This window comes from Galeopterus variegatus, unplaced genomic scaffold, assembly GCF_000696425.1.
Source record: "Galeopterus variegatus unplaced genomic scaffold, G_variegatus-3.0.2 Scaffold349, whole genome shotgun sequence".
Classification (NCBI taxonomy): Eukaryota; Metazoa; Chordata; class Mammalia; order Dermoptera; family Cynocephalidae; genus Galeopterus; species Galeopterus variegatus.
In genome coordinates, this window is record NW_007726460.1 from 290,607 (window position 1) to 316,638 (window position 26,032).

Consider the following 26,032-nt stretch of genomic DNA (forward strand, 5'->3'; position numbering starts at 1 on the left):
GAGTGCGCCGCCGAGCCCCGGGGCGCCCGCGCTCCTCGGGGCCCGGAGGTGGGGAGCCGCGGCAGGCGGCCGGGGAAAAGCGGGGGGTGGGGTCGGGCGAAGCGCGTCCTCGGACTTTCGCTATTGTGCACGGCCGGCCCTGAGCGGCGTGGTGTCGCCTGGTGACTGGAAGCCGCCGGAGCCCGACGAACCAGGGCTCGCCAGCGCTTTCCGAGGGGCTTTTGCAATTGCCTGGTGGGAAGGAGGTGCCGGGAACTAGGGTGCTCTGGCCGGTCCTGGCTGAAGGAGGTAGAGTCCCGGGGACCGGAGGCTCTTTCTGCCGCCTCCCAGGGCTGCTCGCGGGCCGGGGGCTGGCGCGCTGCAGCCACCCCCTTGGCGCCCTCCCCAAGCTCTCGGTGGCCCAAGACTCGCGCCTTCCCGACAAAGAACGCTTTGGGACCGGACTGCTCAGTCCTCTTAGGGCTCTTTAAATGAGGTGCGGCGGCCTCCAGAAGTGGCCGGGGGAAGGGGCTACTGGGGAGCTTGGGCTCTCGCGGGTCGGGGTTAACTCCCTCGGCCAAGTGCGCGTTGAAAGGAGTGTCCGAGAGTGTGCACGGTAGCTAGGGTAATTTCCTCACCACGCGTCCCGTCTCCCCTTTGCCCCTAGATCCCGCGCCTCATAGCTGCAGACATTAAATGTTCTTCTGCAGGCGAGTGGCTGGGGGTTGGGAGGGGACGATCGAGAGGCGCCTGGGACCCCGCGGAGTGGAGGGTTTTGTCTGCGGATGCAACCAATTAAGCGTGCAGCCGGCGCTTGCAGAGCAGCGCTCAGCGCCCAGGGCTGAGGGTTTTGTTCGCTGCAATTTCCAAGCCTCGGCGGGCAGGGTTGGAGCGGAATATATGTATTGAGAACATTTAAACTCCACTTCCTCCGGCTTTAAAACTTCTCCTTCGTTACTTAACCTTCAGTCGCTCCCTTCACGGCAAATAGGCCGATTAGAAAATAATCCTAGAGTGCCAAAGCTGCTCGAGAGCAAGGTGGGGAAATTGAACAATGTTAGCTTGCCAGTGCCTTTTAAAAAATCTGAGGGTTGTACCTTTTTGAAATCATCAAAGGAAACAAGCTAATCTAGAGGCCTCTAAATTTTCCCGCTCTACCCAAGCGACACTTTTTTACCGAGTTTGGATCCCGTTTTACACCTCCTAGGAAGTCTCTGCCCTCCCCACTTGTTTCCCACCCACCACCCGGCTCTGTCCAACTCTACTAATTACCCCCCTCCCCAAAATACAAAAGAAAATGCAATGGGATCTGGAGTTGATTGGAGGTTATACCTTTGAGTTAAGGCAGAGTTCACAAAGAAAGAAAAATGTGTCTCCTATGTGTTTGCTCTGAATGTGCCCAGCGGAGCTAGTGGTCCCACAGAAACTTGCAGGGAACCTTCCCCAGATTCTCTAAATAGTATATGAGTTTTCATTGAGGACTTTCAAGCGTTGTAAGTTAATTAGTCTCACTTAATCACCGAATCCGAATGAAATGTGAATAGATGATTCACTGGATAAATATTTAGGATCTGGAATATTAATCATCACATTCTCTTAACCACTTGAGTATTTACTGCTTGGCATAGGAGCCATTTAAAATTTTGTTAAACCTAGTGATTGTTTCAATTTCTCCTTCCCAGACACTTTCATTCTTCCTCATTCCCCTCCCCCTTTTTAGTTTTCACTAGTTTACCCCCATAAGAATTTCCTCAAAAGAAAGCTTTGAAGAAAATGTGTTTATTTTTATGAGAAGATATTTAAATTTAGACTGGAGTACATAGTTGCATCTCCAAAAGGAAGTGGAGAGTTGAAGCAATTATCCAGAAAATTCAAGCAAAACCTCCTACCATAGATTTACCATAATTACTTGGAAATTTTAGGGGAAATGGAGTCATTTTGAACTGAAGATTTTGGATAATTGCTCCAATATTTCACTTGCAATGTGTCGATTGAGTCATAATCGACCTGGAATGCAGGTATAAAGAGATGATTAAAACCTACCTTTACAATATGGAAGATTGTTGAAATATCTATGATGTTAGCTTCATATTTATGTTGTTTGAAATGCTAGTGTAATGGATAGTGGTATTTATATAAAATGCTTATTATTTCTATGAGTTACCAAATGCATAGCCATGTTAACTTTATGCCTTGAAAATATATGACTTTCATTCTAAAACATGCAACCTTTACGGCCTTTGTTAACATTTTAGGTTTGAAATAGGATCTAGTTTTCATATATAAAACAGAGTTTCCTCTTTGAACCCTTGGATTAAAAGTATGGATATTTCCCCTTTCTGTAAACTGTGTACCATCATCATCCACTTATGCTTGAACTGAATGTGTTCCAACAGTTCTGTCGGGCAGCGCATGTAGAAAACATAGCTAAAGAGTCGGGGTCAATTTCTTTCAGACTTTCTTGCCACAACAGCATTTTTTTTCCCACAATTAGGAGCCAACCGGTGAGCCCTCTCCTAAGAGACCCAGGGGAAGACCTAAAGGCAGCAAAAACAAGAGTCCTTCTAAAGCAGCTCAAAAGGTGAGATTTTTCAAGTCAAGCTCTCCTAACTTTATCAATGACTAGTGGAACTTCTATGTAATTTTCCCATTCTAAATTCACACCTAAGGATTTGTCCCAACTGGGTAACCCCAGACGAATTTCCTACATATAACATTAGTTATATAGAAGTTCATCTTTTTTCTAAGCCCATGCCTAGAATAAAAAGTTCATGAAGATACTTACAGAGTTATTTTTAAACAAACAAACAAACAAACAAACAATCCACCAACAAATAATATGAACCTTAAAATATGGGTAGGGAGGGAGCAGGGAGGGAAGGTGTATGTGTGTGTGGAGAATGACACAATTAATATTTGTGCCAGTTGTAAAATAGTTAAAAACAAATCCGAACTATAGATTGTGCCTGGTGGTGAAGGTTTTGCAGTTTCTTCTGAAGAATAATAGAGGTTAATTTACTTTGTGCTCTTTTTACATGGGTACTGCAGACCAAATCCCCCTATTAAAGTACTTTGCCAAATAGATGATAATTAGAAGTAAATCCCATTATGGGATCCTGGAAAAAATTTTATGGATTTTACAGCTTTAAATGTGATGATAAAGCATACTGTTTGTTTTACAATAAACCTACAAAATAGTATATCATAGTCTCAAAAAGCCTTTCCATTAAGTGATATAGAAATACTGTGAATTGGACAATGAGAAATTTTTAAAACAAATATTTGAGTCATTTAGTATATATTTTGGGGCAGGATGGAACCCAGTCAGGTGTAACATTTAGTGCTTTTCTTAATAAATTTTAAACTGCAGTTTAAAATAACTTCATGTTGGTTGTATTTGAGTTAGCAAAGAGGAAATATCTCAGAGTCAATACATGTATAAAGTGAAGATGAATATAAAAGGTAGACACTTTGGCTTTATAAATAAATTGGAAAAAAAGTTTCTGCATTTAATTTATAGGTTATGTAGTTGAGAACAAAGGTTCAAAAATCAAAAGTACATTTTGATATGTCTTTTCAATAGATTTGAATACACCATGTACAATATTTGTTAAAAAGGACCATATGCTCATCTTTTTGGAATTGATATTTTGTGTGGTTTTCTCTGTGACTGTGGGCATTGACCATATTACATGTGATAGTTTCAGTGTTGTAAACTGCCATAGCAACTACTGGTACATATAAAGTTATTCAGAAAGTAACTGAGTTCTCGTCTGTTTTATTTTAACAGTTCTGAACACAGTTGAAGGAACAGATTTCTAACATATTTAAATTTAGCTGCCTCTTGCAGTTTATATTTAATTGTGGTTTAAATTTAATCAATAAACTTTAAAGTAGCTCTAAATAACCTTGTAATAACAAAAGTGTCAATATATAATCTGGTGTTCCTAATATGAATACATTTTATTTGTTCCATTTTTGCTGGTTTATAAATTAACTAAAAAAGACTAATTTTTTCAAAATTTTTGTATGTTTTTACTCTAAAGAAGTGGCAAAGGAATATTTTGGTAGCTAGCTAACACTTAAGCTATGATGTAATTGCTCTGAAAAATGTGTCATCAGAATATCTCCCAGGAAGAAATCTTTAAATCATAAATAAATTATTAAAATTTAATACAAAAAAGGAAAACTTAATTATCTTCCAGATTCCACTGTATTACGTTTTTTTAATGAGTAGATAGAAATGCTCCCATCACCTTCTCTTCGTTTTAAAAAGTTTACCACTGACTAACAAAATCTTTATTGACAAAAGGAAAGCTGAGATTTGTGCCTAATTTACTGTCTAAAGCAAAATAACAAAAAAAGTTGATCTATTCCCATGTAAGGTTTTATTTACTTTTAGTGACTTTAGTGATAGGCATTTATAAGTGATCCTACTGGGCCACTCATCTTCCTGATAATTCATGTGTATTCATATATTATTACAATTTCCAAAAAAATAAGTAGATTTTCTTTTTTCAAAGAAGTCCTTCTCTGAAAGATTTCATTCTTCCAGGCAATTGTTGTATACAATTCCATTATAAAAGTTCCTCTTCTAATAAAAATGAATAAATACATTTGCCTATAACATGACTGTTGTTTTCTTCAGTTTTATAAATTACGCTTCATTTGGAGAAGATAATACTCTGCAAAGTAATGAATGACATTGATGAATTGTTCATGGCATGTGTAAACATAAGGTATTTTCACTTTCAAATCAGTATTTATTGAGTATGTTACTACTCTGTATAAACATAATTATCAAACATTTGTTTATCGAGCATATACTGTACTCTAACAAAACATATGTTTGTGAGGATTTTGAAATGCAAATCATTTCAGAAAAAGTTATATTATTCATAACATGTGGCATAAACGTACCCTGCTTGACTGACCAGGATAGATATAAAGTCTTCTATGATTAATAAATTGTGTGTTTTCCTGCAAACTAAGACTCATCACAATGAAAAATGTATTACAAAAACTGGTAAGTATATTAGAGAAATGAAGTCTAAAATTAGAGATGCAAAGTACTGGGATCCTGATGATGTGGTATGTTTAAAATTTCTTGCTGCTTAGACTTTCTTTACTTACAAAGTTTGTGTTTGGACTCAGTAACTGGCCTTGGGGCATTTGGAAACAAAACTGCTTGTTAGAAAATTAACAGTGTGAAACTTGACAATGCATGCAGAATGTTGCAAAACCAAGTGGACAACTACTAAATTAGCCATCATGTTAATTTCAGACCATATTCAATAGAAACACTAATTTATGCAGTATGTAAAACAAATTATAAAAATACAATTTGTTATGCTTGGAACTTTTGAAAGAGAAGATAATTATTCTTCAATCTACTTATATTCCATTAAAACTAATCCCCATGGGTGACCATTATGTGACAATTAGTTATACCTGAGAACTCCAATCTGATTGCTCAAAATTTGTTCCTGAACCAGTTTCATATTATTACCTTAATAAAAGAAAAGTAATCAGAAGTTAATGTTTTCCTGAATAATTAATCTGTGTATGTGTGAGTATATATATTTAGCTTTACACTTTTATATATTTTTTATTTTTAGACGTACCTATGACCAGTTGTCTCTTAATTTCCTTTTTGTTTTGTTTTGTTTTCCTCTCATGGTTGTGCTGGATGGAAATATTTTGTATTTTCACTTTTCCTGAGTTTGGAGAGAAGGAAGATATAATCTTCATGTTTAGTTTAGGGTTTTGGTGCTCCTTTTTCATCATTAGAGAATACTGAAGAGGTTGTCACTGATTCTTCAGTGTTTAAGTTTAAATTCATCTTCAATTTTCAAGCTAATTCTCGAGTGCTTTTAGGAAAAAATTTTTTCTGAGGTTGAGTTAAATTTTAATAAAAGAAAAATGAATATAAAAAAAGATCTTAGATGTAAGATAACCCTACTTTATAATATAGAATTGCTTGACCCTCCTTTTGACCTTAGGTGTAATGGCTAGACCTAAAGAGCAGAGGAAAGAATGAAAATATCATCTAGGTTAAGTAGCTATAGTTCAAATGGCGTGTTCAGAATAAATATTTAATTTCTATCTTCAATTTGCTTTAAAAAGAAGGCCTGATATTAATTGGGTACCGTAAAGACTGCTTCATTCTCCTTCTAATTATTTGCATTCTTAGAAATGTGGCTGATTTTTCATAAATTATTGCTAACAGCAATCACAGGTACTTCAGGAAGAGGGAATGTGGGTTTTACTCACCATTTCAGATAAATCATTCAGCACAGATGCTGAGTGAAGACAAGATTTTCTTCAGAATGTGGTAGACCCAGATGAAATGTGTAATCAAACGCATCATTATAGGTAGGTCAGGGAAAATGACATTGAAAATTGTCATGTAATTCTGACCTATGGTTTCTACCCTACTAGTATTATTTAGTTTGATTCCTCTGTGTTTTAAAGGGCAGGTAAGCTCCATGTGGGATTCAGGTCCTATCTCAGTATACAAATGCATTCAAGCAGGTGGAACTAAGAAAAGCCCAACTGTTGTCTCCATCATCTTGATATTTTTAGGATGATTTACCTAAACAATCGACTCATTTTTTTTACTTCACTTTGCCAGGGAGGACAAAGCCTTACTTAATGCATCGGTAAATTCTGTCTGGCAATGTCTTTGAATCATCACAGATGATCCAAATATGGGAGATTCAAACACATTTGAATTATTTTATGAAGTAACTTTATTTCAAGGGACCCATAGTTCTAATTCTGTGGAAACTATCATCCTTCTGAACTCTTCTGAACTTGAACATTTCTCATTACTTTGGCTGACCTCCATCTCTGGCTCATTTTTATCTCAAGGTCTCAACAGATCATTTTGCTAAGGAGATAGAATATACCAGATTGGTATTCTATTGCATTTCAGTTCTTTCTTGAGAATAGATGGATGTTGAAGAGCATTTTTTGTCAGTTAAATAATTCAAACCTGTCTTGTCTTGTTAGTTGACTTTCTGCAGTTTCCAGAGCTCATCCATAGTTTGACACAAGAGTGGGAACTGAATTTCACTGTCCTAGATTCTGAAGTTTTTAGTTATAAATCTTTGTTTTGCCAACCAGGAGAAAAAGATGAATGGAGAACTGACTGTATTTTAGGCTGTTGCTTTATTTTATATTGCTTTAATACCCTGAACAGTTTTGAGTGGCATATCTGTTTGATTTAGTGAAGCATCATGCAGTCAACCTTTTATCTGAGATAATGTAGGGGACAGTTTGCTCAGAAAGTAACCCTCGTGAACTCTTGTATCATTGCTATTGATTTTTCTGATTACAAAAGGGTAGAGGGAAGATTTGGAGGAAGAGAATCTTATACTTTGAAAATGAGAACATTTCCTGTCATTTTGGCCTTGGTTTTAATTTAGTGTTTGTATACATGAAGACAGGCATATGTAAAATAATGACATGGAAGTTGACAATTAGAGCTTCCTTGGGTAAAATAAGCATGAACTACAATGGACAATGGAATTTACTTATATTTCCTATTGAAAAATATATTGTGATAGCAAATTGTAACATCTTTTCAAGACTAAAAATGGTTGTACTTAAAATTTGACCCTGAAGTCAGAATTGAATTATTCTTTTGGTTCCCAACTTCTGCTCTTGTCCATGTCTTTATAGAAAACTTGGAAATATTTTACTTTTAACTAATTTGATTTTCACCCTAGAAGGTTTTCTTTTTTCTTTTTTTTTTTTTTAAATTTTCCCATGGCAATTTTATTTTATGTGAGAACATCTCCCTGAAGAACAGACCCCTTCCTGCCTTGAAATCAGATTCTGTCTCAGTTCTGCTACTTATGAACATGGGCAGGCTGTTTAATCTCCCTTTTGTGAAACTGGGGAAGTAATAGCTACCCTACTTAAGTAAGATAATGCTGAGAAAATCACTGAGGAAACTTATGGAACTGGTAGGTACTCTTTTTAAGGGTAGCATTTTAAAATAAGGGGAGAGAGAACAAATTACGTTTGAGTACCTGCTAAATGCCATAGCTTTGTCAGGCATTTACATATATATTAGTTTCTTTAATGCTCTGATGTACGCATTGTTGCCTTCATTCCACAAGTGAGAAAACTCATTTAAAGATGACATATCTAATGTTCAACTCTAGTAAATGGTGGCACCTGGGTTTGAATTCACCTCTAATTCTAAAGCTTATACCTTTCCCACTACTATGTAATGTCAAATATTATGTTAAATATTTGCCATAAGGCAGATTTCTGTTATCTCCAGTGATCTGAAATGCAGGTTGGAAGTTAGGTTTTGAGACGCCTTTGGAAGGCTGCTCTCTATAAGCTTGTAAAGGGATTAGAAATGTGTGCAACCACAATGTCTTTGGGGGTTATAGCACATCCAGAAGTTTTCTTATTTGTTAAATGAGAGGACTAAAAGTAATTTCTAAAGTTTTACCAAGTTCCAAAATTCTGATGGCAAGAGGGAAATAAGACATATGTATAATAATATAAACACCAGTCCCTCCCCTTCCTTCCTTCCTTTCTTCTTTCCTTAACAAATACATAGTGAGCACCTCCTGTATACCAGGAACCAGTGTTAAGCACTGTTTTCAAGTTCAAGAGATATATTTACTAGATGAATTTTCTTTCATAATTAACTTTTTAAATGTGAAGTACATTTAAAAGCCTGGCGTACCAGAACTTCTTAGAGAAAGAAATAATTATATTTTCTGTTTAACATTCATCCCAACTCTCATGAACATGCTTCTAAACATATTATAAAATTAAGTATCAGTTCTGAATCTAAACTTTAGAAAAGAAATAAGAAATATGAAGACAAGCAAGGAAGAAACAGCACTTTAACAAGATACGATATGATAGTTGTGAATATTAGCATAATAGTGCTGATTATAATCTGAAATTTCAGTTTTTACAAATGCAGAATTCTGAACATCTCTCCCCTTTTTCCTTCTATATAAGCAATAAATACTTAGAACTAGTTATGTCTCAATTATACATTTGTAGCATAGAACCAAATTCTATCCTGGCAAAGGAAAACCAAATATACGCTTCTAAAATATTGCATATGTTGACATATTAAAACACAACAAGCCCCCTGAATGTTTTGTCTTCTTTGCAAAATAATATCCTGAAGAGCATTAAACACAGGAAAACAATGCCAGTGTTTTCCAATAAGTAAAAATCCTGGATCTGTGCTGTTTTACAAACTAAAGTCCTAACTTGTTTTGCAGCCTTTGTGGAGTTTGATTAGAATGGCTAAATAATGTGGATTTTAAAGAACAATGGAAACCTCCCAGATCGACGCCACACAGCACAGCTAATGTGTCTCTTCTAGATGTAGTCTCAGAAGAGGGTTTCAGTTTACATGTAACACTGGCCTGAACGACCAAGGAGCAAGTTTGCTTTTAAAAAGTCCAAGTGATAATCATGATATTTTGCCCTTTAGTTAATGGTGTGACTTTTCTTTCTCAATAAGCTTTTTGTAGACGAGATGCTCATTTAAAAGTCATCTTATTTTCAGGGCTTTCTCTTTCTTTGAGAGATTTGCTTTCTCTGACTTTGAAATGCAGTGAAACCCTTTTACTCTCTTCAATAGATTTCAGATACACCAGATCATATAACATAACAACTGTACAGAAAAAACCTGGTGCAGCACTGTTAACCTTTAAGGTCAATAGCCTCCTCCCCTCAATCCCACCTACCACCTCCATTCCCACTAAAAAGGATTTCTATCTTCCATGTTTGTGCAATTTACTACCAAGTAAACTGCAATCTTACAATTGCCCCCAAAGATTAAATCGGATGCTGCTTCTGTACTAGGGAATTTTCTACTCATATAACTCACTATGCACTAACCAAAGGGTTTTTTAAAAGCCTCATTCTAAAGGTGACAGGTGGATGTAATGGAATATTTACATTGATTGAACTTTCTCTGAGATTGGACTAACTTGAAGGAAAACTTCCCTGTAAGGGTTCCATCTTGTTAGTAGTGAAAGAACATTTATTGAGCACCTCATTTATGGCAAGCACTTCCAAGTGCTCTTGGTGACTTCTCACAGGAGGCGTTTTCTCTATTTTACAGATGAAACCAAATTAAGGTTTTCAGGGATCTGCCCAGAATGACAAAGCTAAAATGGCAGAGCAGGGATTCGAATTTAAGCTTTCCAAAGTAGAGTCTGTGTTCCTCTCAGGGCACTTTCCTCTCTCCATGAGACAACACTCTGAGAGAAGGTGTGATTTACTCCTGGCTTTTACTTAATATATCTCAGGCCCTTTACACAGTACGGGCATGAAGGTAAGATAAGCCCTTATCATGAAGGTAAGACAGTGCCACTAACCCCTGACAATAAATAATTATTTTGTGGAGCTACTCAAAAGTACTAATAAACAATGATTCATAGTGCCCAAATCTCAGGGTTAGACAGAGCTCCTGAAGGCTACCAGCTTTCCTTTTGTTCTGGTGTTTCAGCTGAGTCAGTGACAATTTTAGTTTTCTAAAATATTTTCTAGGGTAGCAAATGCTTGTATAGTACAAGGGAGGTAGCATTGTGAAGAGGACAGGAGCACAGTCTTCAGAGTCATATAACGGGGTTCAAATCCCAGGCCTGTCATTTACCCGCTTTGTGTATGGCCTTGAGTGAGTTATTTACTTAACCTGTCTAAGACTTAGTTTCTCATCTACAAAATAAGAGAATTAATAATGCCTACTTTGTAAGACTGCTGTAAGGATTAAAGTAACACGTGACTGAAGAAGAATCTACTTAGCGCAGTGCCTGGGGTATTTTAAATGCACAATAAATGTGAGCTAACATTACAATCATGCAGAGTTTAGGTTAATTCATAAGACGTGTGAGATAATAATGCTAGATATTATTTGGTGAGAAATCTTAAGGCTTATTTGATCTATTATCTATCTGTCTGTTAACTTTCTTCTGCAAGTGTATCAATCTGTTTTACCGGGCAGATTGAAGAGAGAAAGGGGAAAGTTTCATTTGGCAGTGTAGACCGTTATAACATGTCATTTTAGAATCACTGGACAAAATACCCATTGGCACCTACCCAAATAACAAAAGTAAACTGCAAAACAAGTTATCCTGGCTCAGATTATATTTTTGTGTTGATATAACCTTGGGATGATTCTCATACACAGAACAATAGGTACCAAGTTTTCTTTATCCTAAAAGGTGTAAACACAAGTTTTTATAGAATGTGTATGTGATGTATGTGTATGTATGGGTGTGTTTGGGGATTGGACAAAAATAGCAAATAAGCTAATTCCTTTATAGATAATGTTAAAATTTGATTCAAAAGGGAAAAAACAACTGTGATATGATACCAGAAAAGTCTTCTGTAAAGTAAAGCAATGAAACGAACTCTCAAAATAGAAATATATTCATGTCAGGTCTATGTTGACTGTGGAGTTATTGTTAATAATGTACACTTTTTATTAATTATTTTTTTTAGGCACCCCTAATTTACATCGTGGGAACATTGGTTATTTCCACGAGCTTTTTTTTTTCCCCCTCTCTGCTTTAGGTGAACTGATTGACAGGTGATTGTTTCTGGAAAGAAACAGGAAATTAACCATGTAGAAGTGTGCAAATGTTTGTTATTCTGAATTAGAATTCTTATGTATTCTTTTTATATTTAGACTTGCTTTTGACTAGAAATACAGGTAGAAGTGCTTTGTAAATTGTAAAGCAATATATCAATATTACTTTTCATAATTTTAGTTGTGACTTGGAAAAGAAATCTTATAATTTAAGAAACATTAATTTTCTGAAATATTAATTTACGTAATTATGAAATGTGGGGATCATTTTTTAAAAATTACGAACAGAAATAAAAGCAAAATAGCTTTTTAAAAAGCATTTTCATGCATTTCAGAAGAGATTACTCCAGGGGAGCCTTTTAGGGTGAGAAGTTACCTAAATAGCTCCTTACATCATGCAATGAAAAACAGAGAAGAATCTACTCAAAAATGCAGAAGAAGATGAAGCTTAAAGGAGAAAGAGGTTGTTAAAACAATCCTGATACCTCATCTGCAAACCAGAACATTCTTACTTGAAATGTGTCCCTTGGTGCAGCACTTATAAATAATGTCACATAGGAAACTATATAACTTCCTTTTTCATTTTGCAGAAAGCAGAAGCCACTGGAGAAAAACGGCCAAGAGGCAGACCTAGGAAATGGGTGAGTAATAAGATATCATTTCTGTTCTTTTCTTATAAAACAAATTGTTTTTTTAAATGAAAATTTTATTTCATGAATTTCTAATTTCTGGTTTGATGAATCTTTGAAAGGGTTAAGACAAGTGATAAATTACTTGTACAAATACACCACTTCTTACCATCAGGCTCCAGGTGTTTATGCAAAATACTTTCCTTTCCTGAAAGTGACTCCTTTTTTGGTGTTATCAACATCAAAGGGTCTCCACTCTTCCTTCAAATCGGATAACAATGAAATGACTTGTTCAGTAGGCTGAGTGACTAAGGTTAAAGGGTATTATGAAACCTTGGAAATTGATTACAAATGGTGATAAAATTCAGGTGAAATGTGTATGAGATAACTTTTTATTTATTTTATTTTATTTTTTGTTTGTTTGTTTCCTCCATAGCTTTGTTTTGGACACATCTCATTTTCTAGGTGATTTGTGTTTTCTTTTTCACATTGGCTTTGTTAGGAAACAAATGTTTAATCTCCAGTTTTTCTTGTTTCCCTTAGTAGTCATGCTCTAAATACTGATGTTAGAGACAATTGCTTCTATGTGAGTGCACTTGATCCCAGGGGCACACAGGTCCTGTATCTTTTGAGGCCAGAAATTCAGTGATCACTTAAGAGATTCGCTAATTTTACCACTTGAAACTTGTTCCCTTTCTCCCTACATTACTCATGTTCTTCTGGTCTTTCTCACTGGCAGAGGAGAAAAGTCTTAAAAATGAATAAAACTATTTCTCAAGAAGGGTGAAGGCACCCTTTATTTCCAATATTGTCAGTGATGCGTTCTTTGGCTATCCTTTTCCCTCTTCTCTGGCTTATTCTTCATGCTTCATTTTCTTTTTTATGTTTCTTTGCCGCTATGCTGGGTTGTATTTTCCTGTTAGTTTATCATTCCTTTCTCTTCTAGAGTTCTGCATCACTTTCTATTTATACTTCAGTATTGCCTTTCATTTAATTTATTCATCTTGTATTTTTTTTTTCCTCTGTGCAACATGTGTTGGGATTAGATTTCTTAGCACAAGGAAATGGGGATGATTTTTAGATTAAAAACATCTCAGTGTTACAGTGTAACCTTAAAGTAAGGGCATTTCATCCAACCTTCTGTTCAATAAATGAATTCTCTCCAAACCTACCCACCAGGTGGTGATCATCTAGCCTATGCTTGATTACCTTGAATGTTAGAAAACTCATTACCTCTTAAGGCTGCCTCCTGCTCCCTGGAAAGCTCTGAACATTAGAAAATTCTTCCAGCGCACTCCCTGTAACTTCAGTCACTGTCTCTAGACCTCCCTCCTGGGAATATACAGAGTAATTGTTTTCATTTGTACTGGTGATAGCCCTTCAGAGATTTGAGGACAATTAACACATACTCTTTGTTCTCTTTTCTGGTTTGAATATCTCCAATTTTTTCTTTCTCCCCCCCCCCCCCCCCCAAAGAAAACATTTTTTTTCCCCTTTTTTTTTTTCCCCCCCCCCCCCCCGCGTCGCCCCCCCCCCCCCCCGCGTCGCCCCCCCCCCCCCCCGCGTCGCCCCCCCCCCCCCCCGCGTCGCCCCCCCCCCCCCCCGCGTCGCCCCCCCCCCCCCCCGCGTCGCCCCCCCCCCCCCCCGCGTCGCCCCCCCCCCCCCCCGCGTCGCCCCCCCCCCCCCCCGCGTCGCCCCCCCCCCCCCCCGCGTCGCCCCCCCCCCCCCCCGCGTCGCCCCCCCCCCCCCCCGCGTCGCCCCCCCCCCCCCCCGCGTCGCCCCCCCCCCCCCCCATAAAGGAACATCTTTTCTGAGCACTTTTTTTTTTTTTTTTAAATCTTTGGAACTAAGTCACCCAGAACTAAGTATCATATTCTAGGTATGGGTTTTATAACAGTAGTTTTATCACCTCCCTTGTTGTCCAAATGGTTCCAGTTATTTATTGCTGCTTAATCAACCACCCTAAAACTTAATAGTGTAAAAAAAAAACTATTTTATTACGCTCGTTGGTCAAAAACATGGACAGGGCAGAGCAGAAGGGCTTGTTTTTGCTCCAGGATGTCTGGGTCTCAGTTGGAAGGACTCGAGCATCTAAGGGTGACTAAATACTTGGGATCTAGAATCTTGAGGCTTCTTCACTTACAGGTCTGGTGCTTTGGCAGGATTGGCTGGAAGTCTGGCTGTACCTGGGAGTGTCCTCTGGACCACCCATTCGTGGCCTCTCCAGCTTGGCAGTGTCAGGGTAGTCAGCCTTCTTATATGTACTCAGGGCTCCCAGAGAGAGTGTTCTGATAACTGAGGAGGAAGCTGCAAGGCCTTTTTTGACTTAGTTTTAGAAGTCATAAAGTGCTACTTCAGTTATACTCTAGTGAGCACACCATTGACTTGAGTTGATACTGGCATACATATCAAATATAGTTCTGCCATTTTCTAAGCATCAGAACTCTGAAAAGACATCACATCCTGCTGTACTACTCAATAAGAAAGACTTGTATAATCTTTCTAATAGGCAACATAATTGAAAATAGATGAGCTCTTTGAAGTCATGGGATTAGTGTGGCTAAAATAAAATAAAATAAATTACAAGCAAATACAATGAAAGTAACCAGCAAAATAGCCTCCATCAAGTGGGGCCTCTTAACTGTCTCTCTGCTTTTTCTCTCTTCTACCTTTGGGCTGTCCTATAATGTTTGCCAGTTAACCTGCATAGGTTATAGCCATATCACTGCTCTTTTCAGAAGCTTTCTATGGTTCTGCACTTGGCCAGTGAATTAATTACAACTTGTCCTAGCACTTCATAGTTTGCACCTATCTATCTTTACAGCTGTATTTCTCACCAGTTATTCTCACACAGCTGATGTGTTAGCCAAGCTGGAGTACAATACAGAGCTACCAGAGGATATGTATGTTTTCTTCTTAATGGGTTCTTGCTCATTTTGAGGGGATCTGGATTCCAGGCATCTGATCTTCATGCTGGGTAAGAAGCCCATGCGAGGGGTCCACCACAGAAATCTTTGCTTTTGTGGGAATAGCTGGGCCATTCTCATGGACTCTCTTAGTTTCTAATTTTTTCTGGCTGTAAGAATGGAAAATATTGTGTAGTGAATTGTTACAAGTCCCTGATATGGTCCCCAAAGAAGAGTTGTTCTACTTAGAAGAGGAAATAAAGGAAATTGTATATTTTTTCTAGACAGCTTGTTTCCTCTTTGCTTGTATATCTTCTGTTGGGTAGAGCATGCAGCCAGTCACAGCAAGGTATTCTGCTCAATGGCATTTTTTGCTGGAAAGCTTGTGCTGAAGAAATAAATTATTGTATTTTCCATAGGAAATGGGCTTGTACTTTATAGTAAGTTCAGGTTTTTCTCCAGCAGTGTCATTCACTGATTTCCTTGACTTAGAGATACACTGTTGAACTGACTAGATTTACTGGGTATATGGCTTAAAAGCCAAATTGTTCCCCTTTTATTCTTGTGGATTGTTTTGCATTGTTTTAAATTTCTTTTGCTTTTAAAAATATGTACTATAAATCTTATAGATTCATGTAACAGGCCTAGAAAAAAAAAATACCTGTGGTGTAATTCCTGTCATCTGACATAATTGGGATCTAGTTGATAGGTTAATCAAAAGTTGTTTAACCAAAAATGTGTAGGAATAGGAGTGAAACTTGCATCAGTCTTGCTTCTGGAGGGGATGGAGCATTGGCTAATCCAGTGATCCAGTGGGCATGTTAACTAGATTTGGTTAAGAACATTTCTACTTTTTACTTTATTTCCCTTGGTCTTTTTTTTTTTAAGTCCTACTCTGAATTAGATCTCAGATCCATTATTTTGATGAAATAATTTGGATTTTCACTTTTTTGTATGTGTGTATGGAAAAGGTGAGAGGTAAAGAAAGGAGAAAGAAATGGAGCCTTATTTTTCTTCTGGTTTTTTACAGTTAAGAGCTCAGGATCTGGATTTAGATGGCTTGAGTTCAAATTCTGGCCCACCAGTTGGCTAACTGTAGAATCTTGAGCAAATTACATGACCTGTCAAAGGTCCAGATTTCTCATCTGTAAATGGTTTCAGATATTTCATAAAGGTGAGGATTAAATGAGATAATACATGCAAAGGGCTTGATAAAGGGCATGACACATAGTAAGTGCTCAATAAATGTTAGAAATTATGGTTAATTGCATGTACACTTTCATGTTGATATCAGATATAGCCTAAACCCTCTTTATTTACAGTTACCTGTAATTCCACTTGGAGTGAAATGACAGAATTATATAGTACCCTTGGTGGTATCATGTCTTCACTATATGCTGAATATTATGAAGTTTAAGAATTGCTTATAAATAATATTAGAGTACACTTTAAGTCTATTTGCTGCTAAGAGGAAAATTTTTCATTGCATCTTATAAACCTTTCTACTAATAGTAGCGGTTTGGTGTCACGTGTTGTTCATCAGTCTGAAAAATAGGATTTTTTTCTGTTTGCCTCAATATGCACATCAGAGGTGTGTTGCTTCTCAGAACCTCTGCAGAACTCTGTTAGCCAGTCCTTCTGCCCATTGAAATTAGGCATTTAATATTTGCATATCTCAATTTTTGCCTAAGAAAGGAGCTCATCACATAACTAATTTAGTGATGGAAAATATTTGGAGAAAGTTTTAGAGAGTGGAGCTAAGGCTCAAGAATACAATGAAATAATAAAGTTGTTAACCTCAAGTATGAAATGCTCCATCCAGATGTTGGTTAGTGAAGCAACTAGTGCTTCAGGAAGAAAAAATTCAAGGACCAAATAATAAAGAATAAACCAGTGGGAACAAGCCATGCTTTTAGGTGATTTGTTTTCAGAATATTTTTATGAGAAAGGAAATTCACAACAGAAGGAAAATACCCCCCAATATGAATTAATGGTTTTTTAAAGAAAAATAAAATCATTCTGGAGATACTGAGGTTGACCTAGGAATTGACCCAAGGACCAGATGCTGAGACTTAGCTTCAACTGGTCACTAGAACGTTCCTAACAATCCCCAGCTATTTCTCAGGCTATTGATTCTCTTTATTTGGCAATGGGGTGTATGCAGTATGTTGATTTAAAAATATGCATTTCCATTCCATCTCTTTTGGGCGGGGCAGTTGTCTTTCTTTTATTAAAGATATACAGGAAAGTGATGTAATTTCATTTGCTAGTAAAGCATGTGAGGATTCTATATAGGTGACAGGGGCTTTTTGTTTTTGATAGTTTGTAGTAATCCAGAAACTTAAGTGATTATTTGAGGATTGAGTAGGGGGAACTAGATCAGAATAAAATCTACTAGAATCAGACTAATTGAAATTCTTTGGTTTCCTTCTAAACATCTCCAGCATTAATGTATTGAAGAACCGGGCATCTAATTTTGAAGTTAAAGCATTAGGTTTTCATTTCCATTACTTTTTTTCTCCAGATGTTTGTTACTTTAAAAAAAAAAAGAAAACTTTTAGCCATTTGTAATTTATCACTTGCCTTGTTTAAACTGAAATATAACTTTAGTGTTTAGAATGAAATATCTAATAATACATATTACAGATAGTTGTAACTTCGTACTGGAGTCGGGATGGGGGAGAAATGACTTTGATGTAACATAAAAAACTGTCTGCTAATGGAGTATGTGAAGGTAAAACTATTTTCCCTTAAAAACTTGCAATAATAACATGCTTTAAAAAACAGGAGATATACTCTGTAAAGCACATGGATTTTTGATATATCCTCAGTAATTAAATATAAACTTTCCGATGCATTAACGCATTCAAAACTGGTAAGTATATTTTGTATAACTATCTCTTTCTTTGCAATATTTCATGGTGAAAAATGGAATACTTGCCAAATCCTAACAGAACTCTGTGGTGAAAAGTGGCTTAAGCTTATTTTGTTCTTGATAGTTTACTGCAAAATTTACTAAAATTAGTATTTAAAATTGCAAGATTAAATATGAAAACACTAATAAGTCATACGCAGAAGGCAAAATTGGATTTGGTCATTAATATTTTATTCAAAATTAATCTTTTTTTGATGTAAGTGCTATTCTTAATTATTCTGTTAAATGAAGTCTTTAAAAAGAGATTGATGGTCTGCCTTGCTTGGTCATCCAGTTCAGTTTGGCCTGGCCAACCTCTACCAGACCCTAACCATTCAGGATTATAAAGACATTGACCACAGGGTCAGCAGCTTGAGTGGCACTGCTGCTGTGCTACAATGGCCTTGTGATCTAACTGAACTATGATCAAGGAAAAACATGCTTTTCTCTCACTCATGGTGGAGTGGCAAACTCTAGACAGGAGGTAGTTCAAATAAATGTCCTGTTTCTCTACATGATATCATCAGATCAATGGAATCTTGGCTGAATCAGTTATCTCAATTTCACTCTAATAGAATGATGAATATTATGGAATTCGATGACCATTTTGTATGACAATAAATGCATGTAAGACTTTTCTTATACTCTGTACTATCTATAGTACCATACACATATTTACCAATACTTACCCAAATTTAAATTTTATGGATAGTAGTAAATATCTCTAAAAGATTGGAAACCCTTATGCTGTATATAAATAAAACGAATATGTCACATTTTTTTTTTCTTACTAGGTAAACAGGTAAAACTATCACTACATATTCCAGGAAGACATTTTTATTCTTTTTTTAAGGGTGGGGTTCATTTTTACTTTAAGATATTTTTTAACCAAGAAACTCTTAATTCTAAACTCTTTAATATTTCACACAAGTATAACAACATTTCTGACAAAATTTCAATCCGATGGGATTAAATCAAGCCTACACCTTCTACTCCAGATTGAAATAAGGACGTCTGCATTTTGATGAACTGAATACCTTTGGGGAGGTCGCTTAATTTACCCATGGTTTTTCTCATGTTTAAGTACTTGACAGGAACATTCTGTCCATAACTAATGGCTGTCAAGCATTTATGGCTGTAAAACACGAAAACCTTTATTGCTACAGCCAGCTCTATCATCCAGGGACTGATTATTGAGTTTGTAGATGGCCCAGCCTCTTGTCCCCTTCTTCGCTTTGTTTTCTCTGCTCCCCCCTGCTGCCTGCTCTCTGGCCATTTCTCTGCTCATTAGCGCCTCCACCAGATGGGAAGCAGGGTCAGGAACAGGGGGTCAGCTCTGGTGAAAATCTTGGTGAGAAGGAGCTGGGAGTAATGGCCAACGTAAGGTTTTCAGATTATCTGTCCATGTGACGCACCCAGGCTGGCCCCAGACTTCATGCTCATGAATAATTGAATGTAGCCATAACACAAAGTTTGTTTTTCATTTATTATCTATTCATTCTTGTAACAAATATGATTTTATAAGTTAGATAAGAAGTCTTTTCCGGGATGCTATAGTAAATGTAAGTCTCTTTTTTATTCCTTAGTATTGATGAGTGGCTGCTGATCAAGCTTATTCTAGCAAGCCTCTTTTGCCTCTGTTCTAATTCAGAAGAATTGCACTAAATCTATTCTTACATTAGACTCAGGTTATGGAATGATCATTCTTTAAATTCAGGTAAAGAGAGATTGCCTTAATGATGCTGAAAAGGTTCTATGTGGGTGTTAAATGGTCATGTAGCTATCTCTAACTACCTGACCAAGGGAGAAACCCATGTTCTCACTTTATGCTGTAGTTTTAATGCATTAACACAGAAAATACACTTGATCATAGTATGGTGCAGAAGGCTTAGCTGGTAAGATGGACAGCACTTACACAGAGACCATTTAAACACTTTATTTGTTCACTTGTTTGTTTGCTTGTCTCTTGCTTGGCTGGACCATTTCAACCCTAGGGCTCCAATTCTGAGACCCCTTGATTTTGTGATTTTTTTCTTTTCATTTGTCTAAACATTTTGCTAAAGTTTTCTGACAATATTATGGATCGAGCCCTGTGCTAAGTTCTCAGGATGTAGAGGCCAACAGAATAGGCGGGCTGCCTTTGGGGAGCTCAGAGTCTGAGGAACCCAAAAAAGAAAACTTGATGCCTTCTGAGTAGATTACTAGTCCATGCTTTGGAGGTTGTGAGGCTAAATTAAACTACAGTGTTCAAGTATTTTGAGCCCTTTAGAATTTTACAGTTCTTCCATAGCAGTAATTATATTGTTTTCCAAATCCTAATAATATTGCTACACTGTTATTTGAATTTACCTATATGTATGATGTATGAATTGGCTTACTATGTGGGTTTGGGGTTACATGTTCTCATTATCCCCACAGCAAATATTCAGGCTAATATCAAATATATAGAGATTTGATTTATCAAAATAGTGAGTCAAATTTCATCTAGTCAAGATAGGCTTAAAAAGATAGTTGTTAAATTGTCAGATATAGGCTCCAAAAAGCGGGTGAAAGGGAATCAGAAAGACCAAGATAATTCTATTGAGCTACTACCTCAGCATATGTTGATCTTATTTTTCTCTTTGTTTGTGCTACATATAATTTATGTTTTTCAAGTGATGTTTATATCATTAGATCTTAAAGCAACTTAATTACATACTTTAATATTTCCAAATAGTGCTACCCTTTGTATGTGAAAATGAGCTTTTTGAGAGTAGAAAGCATATCACATTCATCATCTTACCTTCAGCACCTAGTACATAGGAGGCAATTCAGCAAAATGATTAAGAGCCCAGACTGCCTGTGTTCATATAGCAGCTTAACCAAGGCAAGGAGCTCATTATCACCAGCCCGTTTCCCTGGGTGTGAAACAAAGAGTAATTATAGTTCTCATCTCATAAAATTATTTTGTAAGAATTGAGTGAATTTGAATTTTTTTAATCTGATGATTTGCATTTTCAAAGAGGCTACACAAGGTTTAAAAGTACAACCTGTAGGCATCAAAGTAGTGTTTGCAATAATTTTGGATTTCAGCTTATTCCTTTCCACTTAAGAAGTCAGCTGAGCTGCTAGCCACTATCACCCAGGCCCAAGGGAGTCTTTGAATGCCTTGCCCTATATTAACGTTTCCATTCCCTCACTCCTGGAAATAGCATTCTGCTTTCCAAAATAGACTCTAATGCTATACCTTAAAAGAATTTTTGTCATAGCTTTGGATCATCAAAGAAACAGAAAAGAGCTTTGTTGGCCAAACCTTATGAAATAATTTCCTAAAGTAGCTTCTCATTTTTTCCTACAAAAACTCGCTTTAATAGCCTATCTGTGTCCCATTTCCTTACTCTTAATTTTTAGCACTAATGTGAAAATGAAGAAAAGGGAAAAATCAGTTAATGACTCTATTTTTTTCTTTGACTTCTTTCAAGGACATTTTGAAGCACTTAAAGTGACACATTAAGGCTGTGGGGTGTACAACCAGGGACTCGTTTGGGAAACAATCTGAAACCCTAGGCTTAAGTTAACACAGGAATAAGTACATCACAGTCAGCATAACATAGGCAGCAATGCTGCATAACTTAGAAGTTTAAGCAGTAACATTACCAATAAAGGAAGTGCAGGTTTACTGAGTTCCCAGACAACCCAATGATCTTCAGTCTTGAGGGAGTGCCTCGTTACAGGAAGCATCAAATCCCAGGGAGGTGAAAGAATAACGCTATGTGGAGGAACATGGAAAATCGCAAGATTATAGCTAATAATGTTCTAGTAAGTACTGTGTGTTTTGCAGTCTTTTATCATTCCCTGTTCAAACTGATTCTGGTGACAGAAAACACATATACCCAGTTTTTGTCAGAAGCTGATGCTAGAGTATAATTTGCTCATTATGGATTCTCAGTTCCTACATTTTCTTTCCTGCCCTTATTCCCTCAGGTAGTCCAACTTCAATGTTCCTTAAATTCCCTAAGGGAAATCTGATGAAGCGTTTGCATGCCTGGGCCCACTCTCGGTTGACAGGTTTGGGGGTGACGTTGGAACATATGAACATGGCCATCTCTGTGGCTCCTAATTCTCTTGAGAATCTGACATTCTTGACACTGAATATGCAGCTTATGAATTTTAAGGAAAGGATGAAAAGGCAATTAATGATAATTCTGTCCATCCTAGAACATTTTCATCTCCTGTGCTCTTACCAAATCTTAAATTTCTCTTTTAGGAGTAAGTAGAGTTTGACTTAAATCCTTCATTCCCTTTTCTCATCTTTGGACCATATATTTCCCATATGTATTGGATAAAAATTATCTTATTCCCATTCCTGATTGTCCCCCTTATAATTCCTTTTATAGGAATGGTGCAGAGTTTAATGACATTTATCATTTATAGAATGCTTATTTCCAGACTGTCAAACCAAGACAATGGTGGGTTCTGTATTTTTTATTTAGTAATGCTCTTTCTCCAGTGATATCCTACTTTTTTTGTGAGTATTAAAATTTGTCAGTAAGGCAGCCAGGCTTAGGATTTTCTGCTTCCCATCCTGTTTGTTTAGACAATTGATGAGCTACTTAAAACCATTTAAAATCCATAATTTTATAAACAATAGAATGGTGATTTGTCTAATATATAATCTGTATTACTGTTAAATCCCTCGTCTTACTGGAGATCAACTGGGATTCTTTTCAATAGTTAATACACATGGGAACAAAACTATCATAACTATGATCTTACTTTTGCATTGTTAAAACTTCTTAGAAGTCCTTAGTATTCATAGGAAATTAATTCATGCAATTTTCACTTGTACTCTATTGTTTCCTGCTAACTATGATAAAACAAGTGGGTTTATGTAAATTATTGGGTTAATAGGATGCTCATTGCACACAGATTGGATAGAGTGAGAGGGCTTGGCCATACATAGTTACAGTGTGAAGAATTGTCTTGTGACTGAAATTTTTTTTTTTACTAAAAAAGGACTTTTCTGCCTGGGATTATTATAATGTGGTACGTATTCAGAATTATTATTCTTTTAAGTAAAGATATTACAATAAACATTTAGACCCCCATTTGAGAAGATGACATTTTATAACCACAAGGCAAACACAAAACTTTCAACCTGTGTGAAAATTTAAGTATTTTATTCTATGGCTTTTAAAAAATTTTTGAGTGTGACATATTTTTGAGTCTGAGAAAATGTTTAGATTAATGTACTTGCAGTCCTGAAATTATCTTTGGTAGAAAAATATCCTTATGCATATGAAAAAAGCCATCTAGAAAGGAAATTTCATGAGTGCCCTTGATAATGGAGTCCAAGTTTAGTCATCTTTCCTGTTCAACCTAAATTTCTCCTTATACGGTTCTCAGTCCATTTCCTCTTGTCTTGTTCTTAATGGTGATAGAGAACATCTGCTATGTTCTTCTTCAGAATAAATCTTCCTCCTTGGGGTAGTTAGTGTAAAGTGTACACACTTTGGGTCGTAACAGATCTGGGTTTTCATCTGAGCCTAATTACTAGCTTTAGGCCACTGTCACCTCTCTGGCAATTTTCACCTCTCTGAGCCTAAATTTCTTCTTTGGTAAAATGAAGTTGGTAATATCTTCCTTGCAATTTTAGCTAAAGTGCCTAGTTCCTGGTAAGTGCTCAAAATAAGGCCCCTTGTATCATTTTTAAAACCTGTGAGGATATATTAAGTTAGCTTTCACTTTTCCACAATAACATTCCCAGATCTTTCTGACTATATCCTATTTTGTTTTTTTTGTTTTGTTCGCTTGTTTTTGGCCACTGGCCCCTACAGGGATCCATATATCCTATTTTTCTAACCTATTAATTGTGGTTCTAAAAGAGATTTCAGATGGTATGGTAGATGCAACACCAAGTTTGCAATGAAAGGATTATCTGACTTGCTTTTGGACTTAATGAATTTCCAGCTTTGTGACCTTGGACAGGTCATTTAACATCCTCAAGCCTGTTTGCTCATATGTAAAATGGGGATAATGATTATCATATCTTTTGCGTCTTCCTCTATGGGTTGTGGTGAGGATAACATAAGAAAATAATTTATAAGCCCCAAAGGACCCCACAAGGTGATAGCAGTATCAATAATTAAAATTTTATACTTTACAATAAGGTGAATGAAATTGGTCTTGTTGTGTACAAATGTTTTAAAACTTAGCTCACCATCTTGAGACTCACCTTTGTCCTACATAGCAGTTATGAAGCATTTACTCTTTTTCCATGTTCTTCTGCTCTTATGGTTGAAAGGCAAAAACCGACAATGTTCAGAGATAATTACAGATGCACATTAAAACGGTTTCAACATTAAAGGTATTGAGTTTGTGTGCAGAGGTAGTGAGCAAATCAGCAGGGTTAGGTGAGGTTAAGAGAGAGCCAGAGGGTCTAAGTGGGAATAAAGAGTCGAAGTGTCCCAGGAGAGGTAGGTGAGTGGAAGAGATCTCTCCAGCGGTGGACATTACAGGGGAGGAATATAGAACTGTGTTTCCTAAGACAGTCATTGCCAAGTTCTAACAGAAGAATGTTGTGGTCAAAACATATCTGAATGAGAAAGGGAACTTTGATTGAGACATCAGGAGTTGCTTAGAGTGGAAGTGACCTTGAAGGTTGCAGTCATCCCAGACAGGATAGGACAACGGTCGTGTCTGCAGAGATACAATCTAAGGGGGAAGGTTGGAACATGGACTGATGTGTGGGGAACCAGCAATGTGAATGTTGGAGACCAGTGGGAAAGTTGAGTGTCCCAGCTATGATAGCTGAACTATGAAGACTGTCTAAGAACACTGAAATTGGGGAGAAAAGAACATAGAATGGACATAGTAATGCTTGAATGAATAGTTACATGTGCTATTGGTTTCATATTTTAAATCTATTGAATATATACTTAGAGTTTGCAAAAGCAAGAAACTTTCTGCATGTTTGTATTGTATTAATCTTAGGGTTTTATTGCCTCAATTCAATCTGGTTTTATGTTTAATTATGAGGCCAAAAATACATAAGTTTGAGTAGTGGAGAGTGGAATTTGGTTCAATATCCTTGCTGATGTTTAACTTTACATGCTTCAGTATTCTAATAAAACCAGCTATGGTTGATCCAGCAATCCATGTAGGATATGTAGATAACTGCTTTCCTCAGTCCCTTTCCTCTATGGCTGCCTGTGACCTTAGCCATTGAATCACTTAATCGTTTCTGGCCTCCTAAGTCAGTGATTCTGAGTGGGCAGAATGGTAATATGATGTCATGTCTGGAGCATGAGCCTGTATCCTCACCACACATGGGTCCCACCCTTCCTGGACTAGGCAGCTCAGTGCACAGCGCTTGGCACATAGTGAGTGTTCAATAAATTTAGTTGCTTTTCCTGTCTCTCTATCTCAAATAAGAATATCCAAATTTGAGAACGCCACCATAGCATTAGGTTCCTGAATTAAAATCCATAGTGAAAGCTGAGGCAGATGTGTGGTAATTCAGTCCCAGACTCTTTAGTTAATCTAGGAAAGATGATTGCACTAGGTTTACAACTAGGCTTCCCATGCTCATGAATCATAATATCTCTTACAGGATTAATGAGTTTTAACTTAATGCAACATTTTTTTTTCCTTTTTGTCTTTTTTCGTGTCCGGCAACAGATTGCAACCCTCAGTGTCGCACCCGGACCGGACCGGGACCGGCAACGGGATCGCAACCCTCGGTGTTGCACCCACACCTCGCTCAGCCAGTGAGCGGGAACCGGTCTGTATGTGGGATCCGAACCCTTGGCGGGAGCGCCGCCGCGCTCCCAAGCTGCGCACTGTAGCAGTGCGCCACCGGGCCGGCCCTTAATGCAACATTTTTAAACTATGTGTCATATTGTGACATTTGAAAGTATTCGTTATGAAGAATAGCTGATGGGGTTACAAATTTTGAGATATTCTGTGTTCTACCTACATTGTTTATATCTTATTGACTATCCCTCCTCCCCTCAAAAAAAGGTCAGAAGGAAGG

The 26,032-nt window shown here is 37.1% G+C and overlaps 1 protein-coding gene across 2 annotated transcripts in view; it reads left to right on the plus strand.

The window, feature by feature from the left end:
* The window catches only part of HMGA2 (high mobility group AT-hook 2), a 123,406-nt gene that overhangs the window by 1,357 nt on the left and 96,017 nt on the right, over positions 1–26,032 (plus strand). For both annotated transcript variants that reach the window (XM_008567824.1, XM_008567825.1), the window contains exons 2-3: positions 2,474–2,560; positions 12,160–12,210. In XM_008567824.1, coding sequence (XP_008566046.1) covers positions 2,474–2,560; positions 12,160–12,210 — 138 coding nt within the window. The remainder of the gene's footprint in view (positions 1–2,473; positions 2,561–12,159; positions 12,211–26,032) is intronic.